The sequence below is a fragment of the Callospermophilus lateralis genome, unplaced genomic scaffold, assembly GCF_048772815.1.
Source record: "Callospermophilus lateralis isolate mCalLat2 unplaced genomic scaffold, mCalLat2.hap1 Scaffold_221, whole genome shotgun sequence".
Lineage (NCBI taxonomy): Eukaryota > Metazoa > Chordata > Mammalia > Rodentia > Sciuridae > Callospermophilus > Callospermophilus lateralis.
Window position 1 is genome coordinate 703635 of NW_027513138.1, and position 19386 is coordinate 723020.

The 19386-nt window shown below is 40.3% G+C and overlaps 1 protein-coding gene across 1 annotated transcript in view; it reads right to left on the bottom strand.

Annotated features, from left to right (window-relative positions):
* Positions 1-19386, bottom strand: part of LOC143640392 (gamma-aminobutyric acid receptor subunit alpha-5-like) — a 70421-nt gene that overhangs the window by 12623 nt on the left and 38412 nt on the right. The window contains exon 5 of the mRNA XM_077108223.1: positions 8944-9026. Coding sequence (XP_076964338.1) covers positions 8944-9026 — 83 coding nt within the window. The remainder of the gene's footprint in view (positions 1-8943; positions 9027-19386) is intronic.

Sequence of the window (19386 nt, forward strand, 5' to 3'; positions counted from 1 at the left end):
ACCCAGGGAATGCTGATGAATAAAAGAAGAGGATGAGGCACAGTTTCCCAGTGTGCTGCAGGGTCTAGAGATTAAGGAGATGAGGAAAGCAGAGTTGCAAGTGGCCAACATAGCTGGGGGGCACAACAAATGTGTTGTCACATGGGCTGCACGTGATAGCCAAGGGGTGGCCAGAGAATCCAGCAGGGTCATCTAGGCAAAAGTAGGTGTGAAAGAGCCTGTGTATTCCAGTGGTCTCTTCAGGACCCTTCAGGTGAACTGGTACACCTGCCTCAGTCTAGCCCCAGAATCTGCATAGATGCCATGTGGAGCCATGACACCTTCAGAACAAGGCTGTGTGCCTTCACTCCCAGCTCCTCCAACAGGGCATGACACTAACTCCTGACTGAACAAAGCCAAGCACTGTCATACAAAAAAAAAAATACAAATGCTTCTGGATCTGGAGGATATGTTAGAGACACAGGCTACAAGGACAGTCTCCGTCAGTAGGACACATGTTCTGGGATCCCCCAGCAGCTGTGGCAGCTGAAAGTACCTACAATAGCCATTCTTAGTTCTTACATGCCACACCATGTCCTGTCAGAGATTTCAAAAGAGAGAAGCCAGAGGAATGATGGAGATTATGCTCAAAGTGTGGAGGCTTCTTTGCTAATACACATTACTATCCAAATTCTTATTCTATGTGCAAACAAGTATTCATAATAGTCAAAAATTATAAAACAAGCATGTATATGGCAAACACAGAGCCATCCCATGCACAGCTCACCAATATAGCTCACCATCCTGCTCTCCCAAGGAAGTATTCCAAATTTTATGTTTCTAGAAGCATTTATATTCTGGGCAGGGATTTACCCTTATCTTTTCTATAAAATCTGTGTTTTTATGCCCATTTGATTAGTATCTTTTCATTATAGAGTTTGATACACATACTTTTGGATATATGCATCACAAATATCTGCTCTAAATATGTAGCTCTTTCACCTTGTTCATGGCATTATTTAGGGGGAAGATAAATATTAATTTTAATGTAATCAAATCCATCATGTTTTAAGTTAAAGTTTGCTTTCAGAATCTCTTTCCAAAAGCCCTCCCCATTGCTCTCTCATATACAACACTTGAATTATACAAGGTTTAATATGTTGCCTTTTACACACGGCCTTAATTATCTGTATTTAAGTATCAGATACCATTTCCCCATGTGCATTTCAGTGTGACCACACTATCATTAGCTTGTCGTCCCCCTTCCCTCACTTGAAGTACCTGCTCTGGCAGGTAAGGCTGCATATATCAGGAGCCTGCTTTCTCCTCCCCTGATTCTCTTTCCACTTCCTTTTTCTGTCCCTGTTTCAAAATATTGCAATCATTTATATGTCAGGAGAACATCCAGAGGTAGGAGGGTAAGGCCCCACCCTTCCTTCCTCAGGGGATCCTGGATGTTCTTCGCCCTTGTCCATCCACATATATGATAGAATCAGCTTGTTAGGATTTATTTGAAAACAAAATCCTCAGGAGATCTGTACTGGAAACCAGTAGATCTAGAATTTAGGTTATAGTTTGGGGAAACAAGATGTCCCACCTGGAGTCTTTTCCATTATGGCATGATGTGTCCACTCATGAGTTTACATCATCTATACTGAAATATCTTTCAGTAAATTCATATCATGTCCTACACAATCACCTTGCACATCTTTTGATAGATTCCCCCCACCTTGTGATATGCAACACTCTTTTTTCATAATCAACATATCCTGTCTGAAAATGATGGCCATGTGGGGGGGGGGCAACTTACAAGTTTGCTGGGCTGGGGGCGTGAGAACTAATGATAGGATCCTAATGTTGATATGCACATTAGTAAGATCTATACAGAAGTAAATATAATAGCTATTTATTTATTTAATAATTGATGAAACACCCTGGAAAGCATCCTTAGATCTTTTTAAGTGCATGTTGGGTAGTGTTCTTGTCAACCTTTTTCTAAAATTAGCATGACCTTCTGTTTTCAAGTTTTAGGTAATATAGAAAGGTGTTTTCACATGGACAACATTGGAGTTCTCCTAATGAAAATTTTTCCATTGTAATTTTCTTGTCTCCTGGGAAGATGTGCATTTCAGGGTGATGAATGTGTGTGGGGGGTAATGCTGCTCTCCCCCTTGGCACGTGGCTTTCTAAATGTCCAGTCACAGGCACCGTTGGGCATTTTCTGCAACTCCAATGGTTCCCTGGGTTCCACATAAATGACAACGAGTTTTCTTTTGCCTATTATGTAAATGTTGCAGAACCTTGAATAATGCAGGCCTGTGGATACTCAGACATGGATTTGAGCAAAGCAGTCTGGCTGGATTCTGTCCAGGCTGTAAGTATGGATTGGATAGAAGAGGCTAATGAAGCAGTGTCCTCTGGGTAGGGAAAAAGCCCTGCTTCCTGCTGTCTCCAGACTAGCTCAGGCTGGTCCTGAACCTGTTATCCTGTGCACCTGTTCTGTATCTTCTCCTCAGCTCATCTGCCTCATACCAGAGAAATCTCCTACACTGCAGCTGGCCTTCTACAGAGGCCTGAGTCATAACTGTAAGCTTCATTAACCACCCCTTCTTTCCATTTCCGTATCCACAGGAGACTGGGAGTTTGTTCCCTGGAGAGAAGTATGGTAGATCCCCACATATCTTCGAAGATGTAAATGGGTTGGGAAACATGAATCCCAAAGCTCATGAAAGGAGCTCAAAGCTTGGGAAAGTAAGTTTTGATACAAAACAGTTCTGAGACTTAGCTAAGATTATAGAAATTCATCTAAAGAGAGCCCAGAACACAGAAAATATTGTTTTTCTCATAGGTGACTACTTGATGCCAAGACTTCTAAGAGAGAAAAGGAAAAGGAGTGAGGACTAGGATGAGATGCTAGGGAGACAGGCAATGCCTGGGACACAGAGTGCTCTGGAGAAAGGTGAGATCCAGGGACACAGATGGCTCCTAATGAGGAAGCAAGGGTGCTGATGGGAATCATTGCATCTCAGAGGTACAGAGGTGGGAGTGGTGGCTGGGACAGTCTTGGCCTGGTAGGGCCACTGACTCCCTATCCCATCTGCCCTCCTGAATGTAGAGCTGCTCATCATTTCCACTGTAGACCTGGGGTGGCACATAGCTTCGCATGGCTCCTCCTCAGGCTCGAGGCTAAGCAGCATGTTGGCCAGGGAGTGCACTGCCAGCAGGGAGGGCTGAGGGATCACTGGCCCAGGTGGAGGCCCCTGTATGTTACTTGGAGCTTGCTAGGCATGAGTCTTTCCATTGTTGTGGGGTGGGCAGAAGATTAAATTAACAATATGTACCTTCCAGTCAAGATCCAATAAAATAGCAATTGTAAGTAGATAAAAGTCATTTGAAAGCACAGCAGACACTATCTACAACACATTATAATAATTCACATTGCTTTCACATTGCTATTTTTTATAATAATCCATTGCTTTCTTAAATATTAAAAGCTCTTTCGATGTGGATGATGTTAATACCATTAATAATACCAACAGCAAGAGGCACTGTGGCCTCCGGCATGTCTGGCAATGTCAGCACAGAATCCTGAGTTTCACTCTCATCAAATTAAGGGTGGAAATAAATGACCACTCATGTCCATTGCAGCTCAGATGTTTAGCAACCAACACTAAACTCTTCTCTTTGGGTCAGCGATGTGGCATTCAATCTTTCAGCTGGGACAACAGTAAAGGAGGCAATCAGGTTTACTGTGCTATCATTTTTCATGATTTAGAGTCCTGGAAAACAACACTCACCTCCTCTGACCATACATCAGCAGGGCTGTGCAAGAAGGCTTGAAACACATTCACCCACAACTGACTGGGGAATTCATCATCACTGCCCTCAAAAACTTTCCCCTCTGGTTGACACTTTCTGACCTCTTCTAGCATAGAAAATCTCTAGTAGAAGGTAGTGATGGCACAATCGACTGCTTACATAGAAGGCCTTTCATAAGTCATGTGTTTTTGTTTAACTATTAATGAAATAAGAAATTATGATTCTGACATTCACTATCAGAATGAACTTGGACAACCTGTTTGAGTTCTAAGCCTCTTATTTTCCCACCTGTAGTTTTTGCAAAAATAACACCCATCTCCTAAGGGTTGTAGTGAGAACAAAGTGTATACAAGAATATTAAGTATTTAGAATATGCCCATCACACTGTAGATGCTTAATAAATAATAGCCACAGTGAGTATAACCATATGTCAAGAAGGATTTTTACTTGGTGTCTAACCCAGACTAAAGAAAAGAGTTTTCTATTTGAATTTTCTCCTCCCTTATTCCCTCCCTCCCACCTTCCTTATTTGTGTTGTGGATTGAATCCATAGGCCTCATACATGGTAAGCACTCACTCCACCTCAAGCCTCCAGCCCTGAACTGAATTCTGATTGTCAGCAGATCTAATTTTTGAGGAAAATAATCAGTCTTATTTGACAGACTGGGCAGGGACATCTAGGAACTACTAACAGCCTCGCAAAAGGTCTGTGTTGTTCTGCATTAATTACATATGATGTTAGAGAAATGCAGATTAGAATGCCACAGGTATTCTAATTCTTTGTGATCTGAAAATGTACAGCATTTGAGTTCTCTGAAGCCTATGTCTCTAGCTTCCTCTCTCTTCTAAAACCAGGGTGGGAATAAGCATAGCAACTACCTAACAAGACCGTGTCACACATTACCTGTATGACTGTAGTCTCCTGGGTTGGAAACTAAATCCATAACTGACATTGTGGCTTGCATAACATAGAGAAGAAAAGTTTGCAAAATATGAATATATTTAGATGTGGCATCTCGAAGAGTCTACCAGAGGCCCAATAATCTTGCTTTAAATTTAAGAGATAAAATAAATCAAGAGTGTATTGCACACCCTTTGCCTTATCCAGAACCAGTTAAGAGGTAAGTGAGCAATCAGCAGATGGGATGAACAGATAACACATCTGCCTTATTACCAACAATGCCACCACTGTAGATCATGAAGCACTTCACCAGCTCATAGTTACGTCCTTGCAAAATTACGCAGGGTCTGAGAGAACAGGATAAAGAAACTATGTTCTCTGTGTTTTTGGACTTTTAGTAGAAATAGATCAGGGAAGAAGGACTGTCACCTTCCCAGCAGAAAGATGCTCTGCCTCAATGACAGGAGTAAGAAGCACCGAAGGAGGATGGGAGTCCTCAGAGAAAATCTCTTACATAATTTTCTCACTTTCATGAACCACTTCACTTTTTTATCTTCAAACCAGCAGCTTCTCCCAATTACGACCAGCTTTCACGTCACCTTGTCTTAAAATCACAGTGCTATCTTTGAATCATGCCCCTCTCTCATCCTACATATTCTCTTTTCATATCTGGCCAACAACTCCTCTCAGGTCTTATCTCTTCTACCTGCTTCTTGGGAATTTCTAGCTCTTGATGTCACCTCCAGGAAGAGTCAAATCAGCATGTGGTTCCTTTGTTCGATACGCATCACCCACTCTGCCTGCTACTTTTAGAAATACTTTTGTATTTATGGTCTTTCCTGTTTAGCTTGTAATGCCATTCTGCCAGTTCCCCAAAGGAGGCTTCCCTTCTTGTTAAAATGTATTTTTAATTGACAAATAAAAATTGTGCAAATTTATGGGGTACAAAGTGATGATTCGAGCTATGTATATAGTGCAGAAAGATTCTGTCAACATAGTTAATATATAACTATTACCTCACTAACTCATCATTTTTTATGTGTGTGGTGAGAACATTAGCAGTCAATTTTATCAGCTTTGAAATACACATTATTATCAACTGTGGTCAGCATTCTGTTTAATAGACAACAAATTCTATTCCTGTGGTCTACTGAAATTTTGTACTCTGACACCAACATCTTCCTTGTGCCCATCCTTTCCTACCCACACCCAACCTCTTGGAACAATCCAATCTCTTTGTTTCTATGAGAATCCCAAAACAAGCAAGATCATACAGAATTCATCCTTCTGTGACTTGCTTATTTCAGAGGAGGTTTCTCATTTCATTCTAGACCTGGACTAACAGACCAGGGGTTTTCTGTGTTTTGCCCTTATTTCCATTATATCTCTTTCTATTCAACTTCTACCAGGTTCATTTCAGATCCCCATGGTGAGCTATCTTTTATGTGAATCTCAGATGGCTTTAGGTTTCACAAAGATATTTAATCCAATGATCCACATGTGTCCATCAGCTCCTCAGGAGAAGCTCATGGCTGATACTTGTGTGTTCCTCCTTGCACCAAGCAGAGTGTCGAATGCTTTCCATGCTTGCTACAGATCCAATGTTTGTGTCCCCCAGAAATTATATTGAAATGGAATCCTAAATATGATAGTATTAGGAGGTGGGCCTTCACAAGATCATCAGCACATGTGGGTGGAGCCCTCCAAATGGGATTAGTGACCTTATAAAACAGATTCTCTTGCTCCTTCTACCATCTGGCGTAAAAGTGAAAAGACAGTCCTCTATGGAGAGGAAGCAGGCCCTTAACAGCCAACAAATCTGTCATCAACTTGACCTTGGACTCTCCAGACTCCAGAATTGTGAAGAATAAATTTACATTGCTTATAAGCAGCCTAATTTATGATATTCTATTTTAGCATCCAAACAGACTAAGACATATTTTTCATCACCAAAAATTGCTCTCAAGTTGCTTGCCCTGAACACAATTACCATTAAATCTAGGCATCACAGTGACTTGAACTTATTTAACCAAAGGACATAGTACCACCACAGTATGAAAAAAACAAAACAAACAAACAAAAAACCTTCAACTTTTCAGTGTTCTGTTTCTGATCAAATCAAAGCATAATTTTCCTATACTGAGAGTGGTATAATTTTAAATTATACAACTAGTTTTCCTTGGGAGATGTGGACCACTGATCTTCCTCCTGAGATGTGAATAAGTAATTTCCTACAAAAATGCCTTCGGAATCTTTAGTAGGTCTTTTGTCACAAGCAATGATGTCCATAGTCACCCCGTGTAAGCAAGTGATTTAAATATATCTTGGTGACAATGCCCTTCTATTATATCATTCCCCCAATATATATATATATATATATATATATATATATATATATATATATATATATATATATGCTAATCTGTCTTTAGCATTTGAAGACCATAGTTTGAAAAAAGACCAATTATTTCCATCTCACTTTACTTTTGGTTCATCACTCATACTTATCTCTCTTAAATTCAAAAGTCCCTTTGAAATGACAAAGTACTATAAATAAAACTCTTGGAGTCAAAAAAAGGCTCCACTTCCAGGAATGGCAAAGTGGCTGCTATGAGGTAACAACCATTAAGTCTGGACACTAATAAAAAAAATTACCCCCTGAAGGATCTGGAGAGAGAACAAGTACAGGAAGAAACTAAAGGGTGACACATGGAAGAAGCAATGGCTTTTCCCTTAAAAGGCTGTGTGTCAGTACTGTGAGGTGGCTAAGCTTCAGACAGGATTCTCAGTCTTGTCGGTGTGAAGAAGAGTCTGTAGTCGCCAAGGCAATGCAGCTGGAAGGTGAGGCATCAAATCCTTGAAATTAAAAGATCCATGGGGAGGAAGCCCCAAGTGTGATATATATACTGATGTACAAAATCTGCACCCAAATTTCTGTCTTACCCCCACACTAGGTATTTGCATGCATGAAGCATGGTCCCACCAGCCCAACAAAGGTCAAAGAAATACCTGACATGTCAGCTGCTGCCTGCCAGGGAAAGGCAGTCTGGAGTTTGAACTCAGCCAAGTTAACTGGTTTTATATATAGAAGTATGATTATAAATAGAAGTGTAAGTGTAAATAGAAGTGGAATATATAATTAAAACTCTATAGATTTAACAGAATCCAGAGTCCTTATAAAATAACCAAGTAGAGTATGCATCCAACATCCAGGCTTTCAATCCTTCCCTAGCGACAGGAACCTCACTTCACCTCATACAGTTGATGAGGGAATTGGCAGAGTTAGAACATCTAGACACCAACAACTGGGAACAAGGAAAAGGAGTAGGATGAGGCCCTACTTGGACTTTCAGTCACCACAGTCCTATACCCTTCCCAGGCTCAGCTCAGTATAAGTGGATGCAAAACACCACTCCCAGATTCTTCCTAGGGAGGGAGAGGCAGATCATGGATCCAGCATCCCAACTTTCTGGGTGCTACACAGAGGTCTGGCTTCCCATGGTGCCTGCCTTTGAGCACTGAGGGGACTCAGCATCACCCAGTCACCTAAGAGCCAGTGAGAACAGAGATGGCAACTGGTCTCACAGCCCATGCCACTGGTTCAGCACACAGCAAACAGGGAGAAACCCCTAGATCTCAGCTGCTCTCTGGAAAAGAAAATAGTTGGATGAAGCATCCAATAATCCAGCTTTTCTGAGATGCCTGAGGTAAAGGTTTCAGTCTTGTTTCTTTCTGAGTGCTAATGGGACCCAGCATACTCGACGTCTTGCGGCTGTTTAAATAACAACAAAAAGACGTAGATTGGATGAGACTGAGATCTCCAGAGCATCTTGCCAGAAGGACTGGTGAAGGTCTTCTCCTGAATGTAGTCAGCTCAGGAAGACTGGGAAACCCCCTCCCCCTTAGCCCATGTGTTAAAGGCTTGTCTCAAGGGTGGGACTATTGGGAGGTGGTAGAGCCCTTGGGAGATGGAACTTGTAGGAGGTCTTTATTTCTCTGGAATACAAACTCAAAGGGGACTATGGAGCCCAAAGACTTCCTTTTTTTCTTGCTCTCTGACTTATGATATAGGTGGCCATATTTTCACTTTAAAGACAAGGAAACTAGTGTGGCAAGGACAAAGCACTCTCTAGTCTTCTCTGATGGCACCATACTGTGCTCATACACAACCTACATTCTTCTGAATGAATGTGGAATTGATCTCAAAAGTATATCCACGGTTATTACTTGTGAAAATAACTTACAGCTGCCAAATTTCAGAGGGCAAGCATGGGTATCCATCGGGAAGTCTTCAAGTTGCATGGGGCACTCTGCAGAGATAGTCAAGCTGAAAAAAAAAAGACATCAGACCTTTAAATGACTCACTGTCTACTGAGCAGCTACTTTGTCCCAGAAAGCCATATCAAATACTAACTTTATCAAATACCTTTTGTGATACTGTTTAAAATGTCTTCACTAAAGTACCTAAATTTGCGTAGTAGATGAGTATCATTCAGAAATAAGGCTTAGAATGAAATCCACTCAGCTTGGTGTGTATGTTTCTCCCCTCCCATCTCTATACATAACTGCTTGTAAGACAACTAAAGATGCACTTAAAAGTATTTACTCTTTATTTCCCATCCCTTATTCATCATTATCTAAAAAGGTTACCTTGATGAGGCTGAAAATACACACATTATCTAAAATAGCTCAGAGCTCAAAATGTAAATGTAGATAAATGCACACAGTTTTAACCAGAACCTGGCTATACTCATTGTTTAATAGATTGATATGAAACCGTACAGTAGGTATATGTATGTTGCAATAGGAATGCTCTGGTAAAACTGAACTTGCTTTTTAATTAAAGCCTAGTTTTCCAGATAATAATACCAACAACCACAACTGCCATCACCAATAACAACAGTGATAATAATGACAGTGGGCCTGTTTGTGCCCAGAACTGTTTTGAATGCTTTACCTACATTCACTCATGAAATCATAGCAGCATGATGAGATCCCTTACTATTATTATGTCAGTTCATGGAGGAGGAAATTTAGTGTGTAGAATAAGGAATCATACCCTAAATGCAAGGCTCTCATGGCAGGATCCTCTGCTGCCAGCTTTTGAGCACAGAGGCTCCCTAAAGGCATCTGCTGCTTGCCACACAGCCACAGGCTCTGCTCTGGAAGAAGCAAGTGCACTTGCAGAGCTACCACATGTGGGAATTCCATGGGCTGCACAGGGCTTGAGGTTGCTCCCCAAAAGTTCATATGCCTGAAGCTTGGGCCCTAGTGTGGGGTTGAGGTGATAGAAGCTATAAGAGGTGGGGCCTAATGGGAGATGATTAGGTCACTGGTGCCACCGCCTTTGTAAGGCCTTAATGTAGTTCCTACAGGACCCCAGTTAAAAAGTGACAGACTGACCCCTGAATCTGGAGTCCTGTCTTACCACAAGGACACTTCTGCTCATGCCTCCACCATTGTGATGCCATCTCCATGAAGCCCTCACAAGAGGTTGAACAGATGGAATCATCTGACCTTGAACTTTCAGTCCTCGAAACAAATCTCTTTACTTTGTTCATTACCCAGCATCAAGTATTTTGTCATAGTCACAGAAAATGGACAAGAATTCTTATTTATCTTAAAGACCTTTTTCTAATTAAAATTCCAAATTGTATTGAGCTTATCTTTTGTTTCTTGATTTTCTTTCCATTATTTAAAATAAAATGAATTATATAAAATGAAATCATAAGACAAAACATTTGACTTCAAATGATTGTTATCATTCTACTTCTAAAGCAAATAATAATTCCATTTTAAATAGCACTATGGTCAATGCCTCATTGTATTATATTTGAACACTGCTTAAGCACCCAGAAGGAGAATCCATGTAAAAACATTTATTTTTACCTTTCTTACTTCCTCCTATTAATATAGATTAAACTATAATTATTAAATTGGGCAAATAATTCACACTTGCTGATTGTAGACTGAGTAGTCAATGCATGCATTGCCTGATTGAAACTAAAATGTGATCAGTGGAAAGAGGTCTGTGCCCATAAGGAGTGAGAATTCTCCATTCACAATACTATGAAGGACAGTCCCTCAAATACATAGTGAGTCCCAGAGAGCTATAAGTGCAAATAGACAGAAGTCTCATGTTGAGGCAAGGAGATGACTTTTAAAATGGTATTCCATGTATATTCATAAATTATGAGAAAAAATATAAAGAAGATAATTACAAATACCTACCATTTTATTATGAATTTACTTGGTACAGGTAGCCCAGAATTCTTCTATATGTATGTATATTTTCTTTTCATTCCTGGTATTTAAAATGCATTCTTTTTTTTAAACCAAACATTAGAGCTGAAGTATTTCCCTCATTACTAAAATCTACATAATTGTGACTCTGAGGGACTGAATATTTAATTCTAGCATGCATGTGTATGTGTAATAACAAATAAAATGTTGTTAGATTTTTACATTATTTTTCATGATTGATAATCTGCAATGGATTTCTTCAATCATAAACTATGAAAAAAGGTACATTCTAAGAGACTATGAAATGGGTGAGGTAAATAGAGTTTTATTTATTATAATTATGAAAATTAGGAATGAAAAAGCATACTCTGTGAGAGTGGTATTCAGACAACACAAAGGAAATAATGTTTTTTTAACATGGTTGTTAGCAAACTTAAGCAATTTATTGACTAAAACAATAACAAACAGAGAATTTAAATGACTTAGATATAATCTAGAGAACAAAATCACAAGTGAGCTCAGAATATCTAGAATTTCCTTAAGAAGCAAAATTTTAATAGAGAACCAGGACAGACAGACAGACACACACACACACACACACACACACACACACACACACACACATATGTAAGAGCAGGTTCAAAGCAATAAATGTGACAAGGAGCACATGGAAAGATAGTGTTGTAGGGGCTCTTTGGGTGGGTTTATGGCCTCCATTCTAACAATTCATGGACCAGGGAGACAGGAACACCCAGCGCCCACCACTGGAGCAGTGCGGGGAGTTCAGGGGGAGAGGGTGATTCTGCCTCCACCCAGCTTCAGTACTGAGCCTGCAAACCAGCAGACCCAGCTCTGAGTATGTCCAACCTCCTTCACAGAGAACTGAGTCACCTCCTACTAAGGACATCATGGGCCCACTCCCATCCCTAGGGCAGATGTGAGATGGTGCCTCAATGGCAGACTTCTTTTTAGTCATGGCTATGTCTCTAAGACACCTTAACTGGGGTTCTGGTTCCAGCAAACACTCAGTTTCCACGGGATCTGTAGACTACATGGAAACCAGGTCTTTTGGCTGAGTTCTTGACAACTTGATGACTTGTGGTTAGCTCCTCCTTTCCTTGCTCTGTGCTGGTCTGCTTCAGTCCACCTTCCCACTCCAGGTACCACAGCTCAGAACCTCTGTTGTCCCTCCCTATTTGTCAGAGCAAGCCACTCCCCACCATACACACACGTACCCAGGAAACTTGATTACCCCCCCCCCCCTTGGGCACTGGATCCATTCCTGATTTAGAACTGTTTTCCTGACCAAGACCATGTGCTTACAAGGGGAACCAGAGCCCTGTGTCTGTCATGGTGGGATTCACTCTGGCTGGTTGATTCCCAGAGACACCAGTCTCTGGAAAATCACTGCACTAACAACATTTAAAGGTGGCATTCTGCAAGGAAGGCACACCAAGGTCTACTTTTGGCTTATTGTAGGAGTAAATGTGTATGTGTGTATGTACGCATGTGTGTACGTGTGTGTTATAAGGAGGACAGGGGGTACTGTGAACATGCAAAGACAGGTTGACAGAAATTAGCTGGATATTATGGTTTAGATATGAAGTATCCCCCATCAGCTCATGTGTGAGACAACACAAGAAGCTGAGAGGGAAAATGATTAATCAATGTACTAATCGCTTGATAGGGATTACCTGATAATTGTAGGCAGACAGGGTGTGGTTGGAGGAGTGGGTCAGTGGGGGAGTGCTTTTGGGGTAGATATAGTTTGTCCCTGGTGAGACGAATCTCCCTCCCTCCCTGCCTCTCTCTCTCTCTGCTTTCTGGTGCCATGTTCCCAGCTGCTTTCCTCTACCACACCTTCCACCATAATATTCTGCCTTACCTTGAGCTCTGAGGGATAGAGCCCACCTTCTATAGACTGAGACCTCTGAAACCACGAGCCCCCAAATAAACGTTGCCTTCTCTAATCATTATTATCAGGTCTTTGAGTCACAGCAGCAAAATAGTTGACTGAAATATATATAAAATATATGGATCTTCATTAAAAAGATTCTTTAAAATGCTTCCAGTAAAAACATAAAAAAAGAGTGCTTTCTATAATTACCACCTCAATAAATGATTAAATTTCAATGATTAGTCCTCAGTTTTATAGAGCTCCTTAGAATTAGAATCTAAAAACTCAGAAAAGTATACTTCATCTACGAAAGTGTCTAACAAATGAATTAATTATTCAGATAAGTCCTCCAACACAAATGTTTCAGCCTGAGTGAGAGAATAAATTTAAAATTTTTGATGAGTTTAAATGTCTCACAACAATGGTCTGTGCTTATGTCTCTGGAGGAAAACTTCTATTCATGGGGTCTTTGAAATGTAAGGGCCTTGATGTATGTCCAACCTCCTTCACAGAGAACTGAGATCAAAGCCTTCTAGGAATGGCTGAGAGTCATAGCTCAAAAGTGCCAGTCAGGTTACTGAGTCAAAATCTTCACTTTTTAGATAAAGAAAATGAAGCCCAGAAGGTTAAAAAACCTGCTTCTGGCAAAAGTTCACTAATTTACTAGTAGATCCAGGAATCAAGTATTTTTTTCCAAAGGTCCAATTTATGTTTTACTTCTAATTTCTGTTAAGACAGTTTAAGCACTGACTTCTTGGAGCATAAGGTCCCATTTGTGAACAACCTCTTAATTGTAGGGTAAAAAAAGACTATTTTGTCAGTTAAGATCATTGTTCTGCCTTGGATTTTTATCATCCTAATTGAGATCTAACCAAAAGCAGCAGCTCACAGGTGAGCACTTTAAGACAGATAAAACAACCAAATTCTAGAGTAGCTTTAGCATTAATTAACGAACTCTACCTAACTCCTCTGGTCAAGTCTTCTCATTTGAAAAAGAATGATAACAGCAGCTGCTTTTATAACCAGAAAGAAATAATTAGTAGGTATGAAAAACTGGTTAAAAGTGTTGGTCCAAGACCAGAAATTTAATAACAATAAGTAATTGAAGAAAGTGTCCAGATTCCTAGCCATATTCTCTTCAGATTTGAGACCTTCTCACCCTTGTAGAAATACAGCACTAATGCAGTGGAAGGTAGTGCCATGCTGGGCAAAATAAGAACAATGCTCACCTGCTTATGTTCTCATGCACAGAAACCCCAAGCCTCTGAATGCAATCTCACATGGAAAAATGCTCTGCAGATGTGATTAGTTTAAGACTCTTCTGAAGGAGAGGTTTTCCTGGATTATCCATGTGGGAACAACATAATCACAAGGGTCTTTATAAAGGGGAGGCAAGAGCATCAGTTTCAGAGATGTGATAAGGGAAGCAGAGGTGGGAATGATGTGGTTGAGAGCCCAGGAATGCAGGTGTCCTCTAGAAACTGGAAGAAGCAAGGTAAGGATTCACCCCTAGAGCTTCCAGAAGGAATGCAAACCTGTCAACACCTTAATTTTAGCCTTATAAGATTCTTATGGGGTTCTTGACCACCAGAACTATAATATAATAAAATGTGCTATTTTAAGCAAATAAGTTCTTGACAATTTGTTACAGTGCCAACAGGTAACTGATACAAATTTTGATATCTGGAAGAGGGAAACTATTGTAATAAATTTCTGAAAATGTGGAAATGGCTTTGGAATTTGGCAGTGGGTAGAGGCTGGAAGGAAACTGAGATAAATAACAGAAATCCTACATTACCCTAAATAGACTGTTCCTAGACACACAGGTGTTAAGGACTCTGTACTGAGGATTTGCAAGAAAGTGATGAGCATGTATAGAAAACTTATGCTGTCATTGAGAATGGATAAATGGCCAAAAACATACTGTTGGTGGAAATACAGAGATCAAAGGCTCTGCTGGTGAGAGTCTGAAGGAAATGCAAAGCAGGCTGTTGGCAACTGTAAGAGAGAATATGACTATTGTATAGTGAGAGAAAGCTTGGCTGAACTGTATCTACAGTTATGCAGACAGCAGGGCTTATAAACAATCATAGTAACATAAAGTCCTCATTCCTGGAGCATGTAAACATTACCTTTCATGGAAAAAAAGGTCTTTGCAGATGAGAATAAGTTAAGGGTCTTGAGATGAAGAAGTCATCCAGGTGTGTCCTAAATGCAATCATCTCTTGAGACAGGCAAGAGATGAAACACAGAAGAGAGAAGGAGATGAAAACAGAGATTACAGAGGTGAGGTGCTGAGTTGCTGGCTTGAAGAGGTAGGCAGGAGCCTTGGACCAAGGAACGCAAGACAAAGACTCTAAAAAAGGTGATGAATTTTTCCCAAGAGCCTCCAAAGAGAGTGTGTAGCTCTACCAACATCTTGATTTTTGCTCCAGTGAAACTGATTTCAGATTCAGGTGCTTCAGAAGCTTAAGAGAATGAATTTGTGTTGTTTAATGCCACCAAATTTGTGGCAATTTGTCATAGAAGTCTTAGGAAGCTAACACAATGATGAAACTTTGTACCTACATGAGGATATTTCCAAGCCAAGTGTTGAAGTTGTGGCCTGCTTTCTTTCTGCTTCTCATAGTAAAAAGTGAGGGGCAGAGGAGGGAGATGAAATGGAAAGTTGCTAAAAAAAGAAAAGAGCCAGAATCAATGATTTGGATAACTCTTAATTTATCTAGGTTGCAAAAAAAAAGGAAATATACTTCAATTATGACTTTCAATGTCAGAATGGCCTGGTCTTAAGAGAAAAACAAGGGAGTCATAGGACAAAGTTATGCTCATGAATCTGAACAACACAGAAAACTTTTTGAGATTATTAAATGTGTGACTCAGGGGTTCCCTCTGTCATGTAAGTGGAAGCCAGATATGAAGAGGGGATTATCCATGAACAAGCATAGAAGAGCTGCTTGTCTAATGGCAGGAACATCTAAGACATCTATGGGAGACCCATGAGATTCACAAAAATTTTACATTAACAGAAACACTGCTGCATTGGACTGAAAGGGACAGAGAACACAATGAAAGTAGGTATCAGACTCCCAACATCCTAGCGTCAGGAAACAGGTTGACAACACTCAGCTTCAAATATGTGCTACCCTAGGGAAAAGGAAGGAGGCTCCAAGGCCACAACCTCAGACACACAGGGCAGGACCTCACATCACAGAGCTTTAGTGCCAGGCCTTGAAACCTAATGTCGTTTGTATGACTGGATTTAGAAATTGCTCGGATATGCTGCTTCCTTTTTTCCTACCATTTTCTCTCATTTCAAATGGGAAGGTCTATTACTGCTCCCTTATTCCTGTTTCAGTATTGCATTTTTGGAGCAAAGAGCCTCCTGCTTCCTAGGTTCTACAAATTCACAGATGTAGAGGAAATGTGCCTCAAGACAAATCACAGCAGATCCTCACCCAAAGCTGATTTAGACAATTCAGATGATGAGATTTGAAACTTTTGAGCTGATAAATTTTAGTTGAGATTTTGTACATTAATTTGATGCTGTAATATGTTGAGTCTTTTGAGGATATGCAGATGGATTTAATGTAATTTGATTGTGAGATGGACATAAATTTGGGGGTCCAGACTGTACATGTGGCAAGAAAACTAATGCCCTTAATCCTAATGCTCTCTTACCTATGAATATATCCTTATGTAGCAAAAGGGTCATTTCAGATATGATTCAGTTAAGGCTACTGAATACTTGCAAATGCGGCTCTATTCACAATAACCAAGACATGGAATCATTCTATGTGCCCCTCAAGCCGCATAAAGAAAATAGGGGATATATATATATATATATATATATATATATATATATATATATATATATATATATATAGCATTATTCATCCGTGAAAAGAATGAAAATTATGCCATTTGGAGGACTATGGATGGACATCATGTTAAGTGAAACAAGCCAGACTCATGAAAACAAGTATTCCATGCTTTCCCTCATACATGGAAACTAAGAAAAGATAACCTACAAGTAAAAGAGGAACTTTTAGGGAAAGGGAAGAGTAACTGGGGGTAGAGAGGCAAGAGGGCAAGAAAGGGAGGGCATGTTCAAAGCATGATATATGCTTGTGCAGAAATGTCACAGTGAAACACATTAATATGCTATAAGTATAATTTAAAAAGTTAAGACTCTTAAAAATGGGGACACTATCTTGGATCCTCCTGGTGGGCCCAATGTCATCAATTGCAAGCTACTGGAAACGGAGAGGCTCCTACTGGAGGTAGGAAGTGAGGTGAGATGATGGAAACAGAGGAGAGTGAGCAGCAGCATGACCCATAGAAACAAGCAGCCTCCAGAAGCTGAGAAAGAGAAGAAAGTGGGATCCTTCCCAGTGAAAAGCAACTATGTGGCAATCTGTCATGGCAACGGTAGGAAATTTATACAGCAGTTTCCATACACTAAGACAGAAGTAATATTTATTAATTGTATAACCAGTTGTAACTATGCTGAATGTTCCCTAAGTTTTATTGTTGTTCTGGAGTTTTAGGAGTTGAATCCACGGACATTCATGTGCTTAGTCAAGTGTTCTACCACTGAGCTGCACCCTCATCCCCACCACAGAAGTTTTTCACAAAGCTGACAAGGAAATTTGGAAATATTAGTCAATTTAAAAATACCCACAAAGTGTTCGTGTCAATGAAAATACAGACTCGGTTAATGAAACCAGTGAGTAGTGGCCAGCAGACCACACCTCTCTGGAACCACACAGGCAAGGCACTGCCTTTCATAAAGATGCTACCAGTGACTCTCGGGCAATATTTGAAATCCTTGTGGGGAGGAGTTCTGAAAGTCAATATTAACATGTATAAAATGACTGATGCTATGGAAAAGAAACAATGTTTATTTGGTCATGAGGTTTTTCCAGCCTTAGGAGCCCTAAAGAACACACCAATGCTTCATTCAGGTGCCTTTCTAGTCCCCAGAATTGTATCCATCTGAAAGACTGCAGGGCTCAGAGGTGCAGTGGCACTGGTACTGCCCACCTGGCCTCAGAGGAGGAGCAGGCTCATCACAGTATGGCCTTGTATGATGCCTCTGGTTTACCCACACATGTCTAAGGCTGAACAAGGCTTTTCAATACTCTGCCAAGGAGGAAGCCACAGAATTCTCCTGGCTCTGTACCTGAGTCACATCCTGAGATATACTGGAACTATAGATCCACATTTTGTGCTATGAAAAGGAGGTGTTGAAAGGAAGCCCAGCTCTGAGAATCACATACTCATTTTTCTTGTATTTGACTCATCTCAAGATTGGCAAATGAAGAGACATATATCCACATCTTCAATTACAAAAAACTGGCATGCACGCATGCGCCCACACGCACACACACACACACACACACACACACACACACACACACAGCAGGCCTCTGTATCCACGGAGCTTCCACATCCATGAATTCAATAAACTAAGGATAAGAAATATTCTGAAAAAAAAATTCTTCTGTACTGAACATGTAGACCTTCCCTTGTCACTATTCCCTAAACAAAACTGTTTAACAATGATTTAGATAGTGTTTACATTGTGTTTGGAATTTTTAGTAAATCAGATCCTCTTTTAAAGTACATAAAAAATGAGTACATAGATGTTATACAAACACCAAGAATTTTGGTATCTATGGAATATTTTCGTATCTTTGGTATCTCTAGAACCAACCTTCCCAAAATAAGGGCAAGTGTAGGGTGTGTGTGTGTGTGTGTGTGTGTGTGTGTGTGGGTTTGTGAATACGCAGGCATATGTATGTGTATTAAAAAGTAAAGTCACCAGTGCTAGGAATACAGACATTCTTCTTTCTCCTTCAGAAACCTTCCCAGGTAGCTGCCTGATGCTAAAATCCTCCCCTGTTGGAGTTTTCTCCCTTACACTCCTTCACTAAAGGGAAAAACAAAACAAACAAACAGACCTCAAATTGTCTTCTAAAGAAAAGAATTTATGAACATATTTGTTTTCTTATAAACAATCACTAACATGATGTTCCACTTGTATTATTTTGTATACCTCCTAGGAATTGCCAATGTTCATGGAAACCTAACTACAATTTAGAATAAAAATTTTGAAGAAAAATGCATTCTAAAGCTTAATTAAATATGTAAAAATTGAACATTTTAAAATATAAATGTTGATCAGCCAAGAACAGTGTCTGTCTCATCAGGAAGATCACTGCCAGGCTGACCGACGCCTGTCTTATTACTGATGGTGTGGATACTGGTTGTGTTCTGTGATGGTTGTGCATCCACTGTAACGGATTGTCTTGGATCCAGGCTGACTACACGCCTAGTTTCTTTCAGGAGCTGGGCATTGTACTTGTTTGCCAAGGTTCTTGGGGATTTGTGCCTTAGCACTAACCCTAAACCCACCCAACTCCAAGGCCAGGAATAGGGTTGGCGGGTATTGCCTGAAATTAAACAGAGGCAAGTCCAGCAGAGGCTGTTGAGGTGGGAGAGTAGGAATAAGCAATAGAGAGCTGGAATAAAGTTCACAGTGACC